The sequence below is a fragment of the Echinops telfairi genome, unplaced genomic scaffold, assembly GCF_000313985.2.
Source record: "Echinops telfairi isolate 266 unplaced genomic scaffold, ASM31398v2 ScPeMD7_7467;HRSCAF=8505_1, whole genome shotgun sequence".
Classification (NCBI taxonomy): Eukaryota; Metazoa; Chordata; class Mammalia; order Afrosoricida; family Tenrecidae; genus Echinops; species Echinops telfairi.
In genome coordinates, this window is record NW_022111368.1 from 11640649 (window position 1) to 11649489 (window position 8841).

General features: G+C 48.9%; 1 protein-coding gene across 1 annotated transcript in view; it reads left to right on the top strand.

Moving 5' to 3' along the window:
- LOC101645208 (coagulation factor VII-like) overlaps window positions 1-7847 on the top strand; it is a 48218-nt gene extending 40371 nt beyond the window's left edge. Inside the window, exon 7 of the mRNA XM_013005087.2 lies at window positions 7759-7847. Within this exon, the coding sequence (XP_012860541.2) occupies window positions 7759-7847 (89 nt within the window). The remainder of the gene's footprint in view (window positions 1-7758) is intronic.
- Window positions 7848-8841: the final 994 nt, after the last annotated feature.

Genomic DNA, 8841 nt, shown 5'->3' on the forward strand with positions numbered 1-8841 from the left:
GGAAGCAGTTATAGTCTCAGAAGCTCAAAGGGGCAGTTCTACCCTGTCCTATAGGGTCAGTAGCAGTCAGCATCCACTCAATAGCATTCAGGCTTGTTGGGTTTAGGGGGGATTTTTTGAGGGGGGGGTGTTGCTGGCTCTACCCTACACTAAGGACCACCTGTCCAAAGAGAGTAGGTAGAGGTCAGGAGGAAGTTCATGCTTGCTACACATTGTCCCTCTTATCAAGATTCTGACTCATGCTATCCAAGAAAATATTTACAGCAGGATGGTTGATAGAAAGTTTTCTTTTTTTCTTTTCTAAAGTCTCTACAATAATCATGTGCTACTTTTTATGTGTAGTTTTGATCTCTGAAGAGCAACTTTGATTTCACACAGTAATTCATTAACCAGCTATTATCAGTTAGAAGCACATTAGTCTAGTTTAAAATCATTTCCTTGAGGACAGTATGTGGTACTTGCTTTGATTTGTATAATGTGGCCTTGTGAGTAGGATAAGCATATGGTCCCTGATAAGGAGAAAGGACACTTTTTTTTTTTAATTCAAGAGATTTGAGAATAATATAGTTCTAGGCAGTAGATTTGGTTTCAACCAAAAACACAAACTCACTGCCACTGAGTCACTTCTGACTCACAGTGACCCTAAAGGACAAGGTAGACCGGCCCCTTTTGGTTTTCAAGAAGGTAACAATATGGTTGTATAAATTCCATAGGAAGAGAGCCCAGACTTTCTCTTGAAGAGCTGCTGGTAGGTGAAAATGGAGGTCCTGCAGTTGGCAGGCCAATGACTTATGCATTATATACCAGAAGTTAAGAGAAATGACAGGATGGAGGCTTCTTGATAAGGGTTCACCAGGCCTTACTCTGTAAGAGCTGTAACATGATGCATCTCTGTGGATATACAGAAGTCACATGGCAATTGAGGATCAGACCAGGTTGGTAGAATATGCCCTTTTCCTCTATCCCTGAACCAACAGAGACAGAAAAGCCTGCTAAGGGAAACTGCAGCCGAGCCTTCTGACATGCCTATGCAAGGAGGAAGCACCTGCCATAACTCAGGAAAGGCAGGAGCCCTTGTGGATTGTGTTGAAGGGTATAAAAGAGACCATAAATCTCATATATAATTTAAAGAGAACTTTGATTAAGTGTTCAGCAGGAAATAGACAAGATAGAGACATAGACATCCCATCCAGATGAGAATGACCGTGAGCACCAGGCAATAATCGTGTCCATGTGTTTCTGAGATTGAGATCAAGAAAGAACGTGGGAGGGCAGAAGAAGCTGTCATACACGTACGGTTGGCAGCAGATCAATATTCCCAGTTATAGGTGGACTACAACAGCTGGCACAGGATGGGACATGGACAGTGTGTTAGACAGAGGAGCTTACCCAATTGGTCCAGGGCCCTCCGACAAAGGCAGTGAGGACATGATTGACTCAGGACTATGCAACCCGAGGACTGTATTCTCCATCACAGACACAGCCAGGCAAGCCCTGAAGGGAGAGTGTTCTTCCCTTGGCTGGGTATGTGCATGGAGGTAATCAACTACCCAATGCACTCTACCTGAGGGCAAGACTTGTCACATACTTGGTGAATGACAATAAAACAGTCATCACAACCAAGCAAAACCCCAAACTCACTGCCATGCCATCCATTTTGGTTCATGGTGACTCTATAGGACAGGCTAGAACTGGCCCTGTGGGTTAGAAACCTGTGGGTTTCTAAGACTCTTTACAGAAGTAGAAAGCCTCATTTTTCACCCAAGGATTAACTGGTGGTTTTGAACTGCTAAACTTGAGTTTAGCAGCCCATGATGTAACCCACTACACCACCAGACCTCCTGCTGATTAATGGTCAGAAGGAATTCAATGAATGTGAAAAGGGGATTGGGCCTTTCACTATTATCCATAGCCTTCTGCAAACTGGATACTACAATTCCCATTGTAAATAGGAGCTATTCGTGTGAATGGTGGCCATGCCATCTTGGTGGGGAATATGGCTGTGACTTTCATGGGTTTTCCATTTCTCAGTCTTCACAGAGCAGGCATTGCCAAACACACAAAGTACAACCAACTCGATCCCGGGAGAAATCAGGGCAGGTTCCCAGAAGAGAGAGTGCAAGCAGGTACCGTGCCCCTCTGAGGAAGCCAGAAAGAACCTCCAGACCACCCCGAGGACCGTAAGTACCTCATCAACAAGGGTTCCCTGCCTTCAGGTCTCTCTGCCTTGAACGATGTCGGGATATCTTCTCTGAGCTGCTGGCAAGGGGGCTGCACCAGAGGATGCTTCAGGGATGCTTCTTTCCCTTGGAGTCCGTGTTTCTCTGTGGCTGGGCTGGGCATGCTCCTCACCGAGGGAAATGCACAGACATAGCCAGTGTTCCCGCCCAGTCTGGACTGCTCCGCTTCCCAAAGATGACTTCCTTCTCCACAGTCAGAGCTCTCTCTGTGGCCATACCTCCCACTGTACTACACACTCTCTACTTTCTACACATTGTGCACCCTCATTGACACATGCACACTTAATGTGTGCTTTGGCTTGTAAGGAAGAGCTCTCCCATGCCATGGAAGGTGTGGGTTATCCACGTCTGTGTCTCCCAGCTTACTCATCTGTGAAATAGGTATTCCCAAGCCCCCCAGCCTCTCACAGGCAGTTGAAAAGCCGCAATCAGTGAACACAGGTCTAGTGCTTAGAACTGGTATTTGGTGTGCGCTCAAGGAACACTCACTATTGTGAGTAGCAGCAGCTTCACCTGACACAGTTCTGATCTGTGTGAAGAGAGCAAGCATTTCTTCCAAAGCTGCCTTCTCTGGCATGGGTATTTACTGCAGCGCTGGGACACAGGTAGTGGGGAGGGTCTTCAGTTCATTGTCGCTCAGAGTTTCCGCATTTCCTCAGACACAGGCTGACAATATTCCTGCTGGCATTGCTTTCCTGTTTCTGGGGGGCCAGCCCCTGGCTTGACTCCTGAGGGAGCTGAGATCCAGACTGGGTTATGGAGGAGCCAGGAATGCACTGCCTTCCATTGGGTTGCCTGAGCAAAGGCTGTCCAATGCTTCTCTGCCCTGCCAGCCGAGGATGGTTTTGACCATTGATGTCAGTTGTTTTGAAAGTATAAAGTCATGTCCCTGACAGCCAGGTAGGATGTCCCACACAGTGGCAGGCTCTCCTAGGAACGGTGTAGTGACACATTGAAGGGACATCTGTGGGGACTTTGGTAGGCCACACCTGGCACAGGCCACTATTTCAGACAGGTACTGCCATCCCTAGGGGAGATCTTTATTGGTGTCTATTCCTCCCTTAGGATCGAGTGAGACGTTTCTATCCTACAAAGGGCACATTCCGTTCGATATACATGACGAGACCAACGATCCCCGGAGCACACTGGTAACTTTATCATCACTGGCTTTACTCGCTCATGGAGGGTGGGGCGGGCTGGTGTTCCCCAGAATGGTCCCAGCCTTGATCCTCTCGCTTTGCTCACATCACTGCAGAGCTCCCATGGCACAGGGATGTCTTTCCTCTGTGTCCTTGGCTTACCCTTGAGTGGCCCAGAGCTTCTAGTTTAGACGAGGCCGCCCCCAGGCTCTCTGAGTTGCACTCAAGTTGGCTCTGGCACATGGAGACCCACGAATAACAAAAGGACAGGTCGCCTGGTCCTCATGGTGGCTGGGAGGCTCACGTCCATATCCCACAGGATAGAGCACTGCTCCATTGGGCGTCCAAGGCTGTAAATCTCACAGAAGTGGACTCTGCCCTCTTTCTTTCTCCGCATGGCGGGTGAGCTCAAACCACCAATCTTTTGGTTAGCTGCCCAGTGCTTGGCCACACTGCCACACCAACATTCCTTCATGCCACTTACAGGGAGATGGGAAAAGAAAGAGGACATTAGCTGGAGTGGGGAAGCAGCAGTCTGTTAGAGGCCCTTCAGACTGTTTGAAGTGAATTTGCCTCTAGTCATCCCCTTCCCTTGACTTCTCAGGAAAACAGTGTTTCTAGAAGTCCAGTGTCTGAGCTTCCTGTATGCACTCATGCCTGTTAGCGAGTCAGCGGTACAATGTTTGCTTCCAGGTCAGACACCTGCTCCATCGATTCCCACCCATTGTCCCTCATGCACACCCACCACCTGCACCCTGTCCATGGAGGCCTGCGTGGTGTCATGATGCTAAATAGGTTTTCCTGAAGCTTCTAGACTGAGGCAGACTAGGAAGAAAGACCTGGCAGGCTCGTGAGGACACTGTGGATTTCAAGAGCCCCATCTGCAGCTGATGGTATGGCCAGCCCAGGGACAGGGAGCTGTTCAGTGGCATTGTGTGTGGGGCCGGGAAGACAGGACCCAAACCGAGGTCCATTCATTCCACGTGAGTAGGAGCCACAGCCTGAGGTGCTAGCATTCCCAGGCAGGTCTTTCAGACCCGCAAGAAGAAGCCAAAAGTTTCCAAGCCCAGTGTGATGAGTGTGAGGAGGACCGTGCAGATGGAGGGAGGAACTTTAGGATGGCCTGTCTGGCATCAGTGTAACAGCAAGGCTTCACAGATGAACGGAACCCGTGATATGAGATGCAGAGACTGACTCAGGACCAAGGAGAGCAGCCTATAAGTGCTTGGGTGTTAGGGGGCCAGTCAGTCAGGCCAGGAAACTGGGTCAGGAAGTAGGCCCTAGGTCTGCACAAGCCCCCATAAGGAATTTGCAGTTTGCTCTCATTGTCAGAGGGCGTGGTATGTTCCCGCACCCACCCACCCTTTTTTTTAACAAAGACACTGGAGAGTGGTGAAGATTGCAATGGGGCCCAAGTAGGAGGTGAATGCAGGGTCCTTTTGTTAAGAGGTCAAGGTGGCTTAGTGAGCAAAAAGGGGCTCTTCCTTTGCTTCTGGATACCTTCAGGAAGACCAGCCACAGGCCACAGTCCAGCCCCACTTAGTGACTGACTTTTCAGTTAGCAGTCAAACATGATAGCTGTTAGCTCCACCCTGGGACTTCACAGAAGTATTGAGTTCTTTCTGAGTATGGGAAGCCCAGTGGTATAATGGGTTACACATTGGGCTGCTAACCATAAGGTCAGCACTTCAATCCCACCAGCCAGTCCTCAGGAGTAGGCTGAGACTTTCTGTTGGTCCCATAATGGTTTACTGCCTCAGAAACCCACAGGGGGAATCTACTGTGCCCTCTCAGGTCGCTATGAGTCAGAATCAACTTGATGGCAGGGGGGTGGGTTTGGGGAGTGATGTATCATGTTTATATAAAACTAATAATACAAATAAGGTTGACATTCAGTCAACACTATCTGATGGTGCCCCGTGTGTGTCAGAGTAGAACTGTGATCCAGAAATACAGTAATGGCAGATGTTTGCTAATGGATTGATTGATTTTGGAAGTAAGTCACCAGGCCTTTCTTACCAGCTACTTCTGATTAGACTTGAACTTTCATTATTAGCCAAGAGCAATTACTATTTATACCACCCAAGGTCAGCACAGGTGGTCCTCCACCTGTCATATCATGCTAAGAATTCACCCTGTCACAAGTAACGAGCAAGCTTCTTAAGAAGAACTTCCTTATCTCCAAATTCTGCATCCTCAGAAATTACTCCACAAACATGTATTAGGACTTGCCAAGTGCCCTAAGGGAGCTGTGAGCTAACCATTGGACAGCTAACCATAGGCTGGCAGTTCAAACCCACCAGCCACTCCTTGGGAGAAAGACGAGACCATCTGCTCCCATAAAAATGTACAGTCAAAGCGATTTAACTGTGGACATGAATAACAATCAAGTGCCAATAGCACAGCTAACAAGTGAAGCTTTAACAGATTTACCGTCTCAGAACCCTACGTAGAGTCACCCTCAGTTGGAGCCAACTGGGTGATCACATGCCGGGGCCCCTGGTGACATAGTGGTTTACTGAAAGGCTGGTTGTTGGAATCCACCAGCCAGGCCACAAAAGGAAACTGTAGAGCGTGGCAGTCAGCTTCTGTGACAAGGTCAGCCTTGGAAAGCCTGCGGAGAAGGTCCCCTCTGGCCTATAGCGTCCCTGTGAATCAGTGTCTACTCCACAGAGGTGGGCTGTGCACCAAACAGACAGAGCAAGGAGCAGACCAGCCCAGAATCTCTCCTAGAAAGACTGACATGTAATAAAACATACAGTGGACTGCATGGTGATCACTGCCTGCAGGCACCAGAGAAGGAAGAAGAGAATGGAGGGAAGAGTTGACATGGTCCATAGGAGACTAAGGAAGACCCCCTGAGAATGTAGTGCTCAGAGATGCAAAGGAGGGGGAGAACATGAAAGGAAGAGGTGACAGGAAGTGCAGCGGTCCTGGGCAGAGGGAGAAATGTTTGGAGTGTCCGAGACCAGTGAGGGGCTCAGTGTGCCAGGAGACGGGGCAATGTGATTGAGGGAGGGCTAGGGCAGCACGGGTACAGGAAGCCCCACCATGAAGAGCAATGCAGACAACAAACAACAGTGTCGTGCTACAGAAGGCTCCCTGGTGGCTCCACTTTCTTGCCCTCAACTGCTCATCTCAAAGTAGGCAGCTCGAACCCACCTAGCAGTGCCACGGAATAAAGGCCTGTCAGTCTACTTCCATAAAGATCACCACCCACAAAACGCTCTGGAGTAATTCTCTCCTAATACATGGTAGGAGCTGATGTCGTGGTGGTGGGTTTTGTGGAGCTTTCTGCCTGGAGAAATGTTTGTCATTCAGTTTCTTCTTTTTCTCTAACATGGTCATAAGATGACACCTAACAGCTTCCTTCAGCTAAGAGACCTGACCAAGCTAAACCTGACCATCTTACTAGGAATTCCCCGACTGAGCAGTAGCCTAATGAAGCACAAATTGTCTCTTCTTGGTGCTGGACAAGTGGAGGTTCACACTCTTGTGGTTTTGCCTGTTGGTGTGCAACGTGTGTGTGTGTGTGTGTGTGTGTGTGTGTGTGTATGTGTGTGAGTGTGTAATTGTCTCACAAGCCTAGCCAGGTAGTGGCTGGTGTGGGCTCTTGGTTTGCCTGATGATGTTCAGAGGAGGTGAAGGTTAGACTGTGGAGCCTTCTCAGGCCCCTCCGTCTTGTCTCCCCACATAGGTTGCGAATCAATACATGGCTTGGTAGACCCAGGCCCAAGAAGCCATGGGCCCAGAGGCAGCGCGGGTGAGTAGCTGGGACATGCTGGAGGTAAGTATGAGGGCAACAAGGGACTCTGGTAAGAGAGGCCCCCAAGACCTGTTGACTACACAGGTTAGAGATATGACACCCACAGCCCTCCCAGGTGTGTTAGGAACCTGACCACCAATAAGGAGGGGTGGGTGTCGGCCAGCAGCCTGTGGGCACTCATCAGCAAATCCAAGCAGCTCAGTGCTTGGGCAGCTCGGGGCAGAGCCCACAAACCACATATCCCTCACTCAGACCCTCATGTCAAATACACCCCACTAATGATTTGAGAGGAAAATATAAAAACAAAAACATGCTGTCAGGTGAACTGATTCAGGGCCTCCCAATGTGCTTGAGAGCAGAGCTGTGCTCTGTGGGTTCTCAGTGGATGATACTTAAGTCATGGGTTGCCAGGCCTTTCTTCTGATGCGCCTCTGAACAGACACTGACTTCCAATCTCTCAATTAGCAGACTAGTACTTAACCATTCGTAGCCTGTAGGGGTACCACAAAGGAATACAAAAGTGGACACTTAATTGTTTGTTTTCCTTAGAGGACAAAGCCCAAGCTGAGACAGACCTCCATCATTGATCTGTTGTTTTTCTTTCCTTCTCCAGAGTCAGGCACCAGCTCCGCCTTGCTCAGCATCTCCTCCAGCTGTATTGAGAGCTGCAATATCACCTTCTCCGACCTCAATGGCTGCTGATCACCAGGGTCAGGTTTCTGCCTCCTATAGGCGGGACTCTTGAGCAAACTCTTGTCAAAACCGAAGAGCAGTAGAACCAGCATGTGCATCTCTTAAGTTTTCTTTTGCTTGGGCTTGCTTAGTTTGATGAGGCAATGGTGCTTTTCCAAGAAAATACTGAAGAAGAAGAAAAAAAACAACAACTAGAGAGTCCTGGAAGATCTGAATGAAGAACTGCCTAGCTGCCTGAGGAATGTGGAGATTCTAGGATGCAAGGAAACATTCAGGAGGGGAGGTTCTTGAAGGTTCTGCTGGACAGCCTTAAGGCCAGAGGACCACCCTGTGTGCCACACAGCAGCCAGTGTTCACAGGAAGATGGCACCTAAGGGACACCAAGGCTTCCCAGATAAGTCTGCTTGCTAGCTAGTGGGTCACATGCAAAGAAGGCTGGGGACACCTGTTCCCAGACATCCCTTTCTGGAGTCTCTCAGGCAGATGCACTAGTGGTGTGTCTTTCTGAGCAGCTGTGTTCTCTGATCTGCTGCTTTGTGCAGGAATGTGCATACTTTGGAAGCCATTTCCCAAGAGAAGTTGAGCGTTTCAATGACCCAACAGCTTGAAGAGAGCAGGGTGAGGTGGATGGGGGACTCTTTTGGCTTTCACAAGTGTGTTTTTAAAAAACAGGGGTCAATTCCATGGCCATTTTTCTGAGTGGTACTCAGTCTCTCATCTTTACCAAGAATCACTGTGTTTACATACAATGATGATTTGATACAACACTATTTTTGGTTTCTAGGGTTTGCGTTGGAACATGTTCATACTACTGAATGATTTGGGGGTTGGGGAGCATGTCCCACTGCAGTCTTGAGCCAGCCGAGGTGGTCCTACCCTATGAGGATTCCAAGAGACACCTCCCTAAGTTAGGAACTAACATGGCACCCGGAGTCAGAATGGACTCGGTGACAGTTAGTCATTCAGATGCTCATGCTCCACCTTGTTGTGTACAAAGCCATTG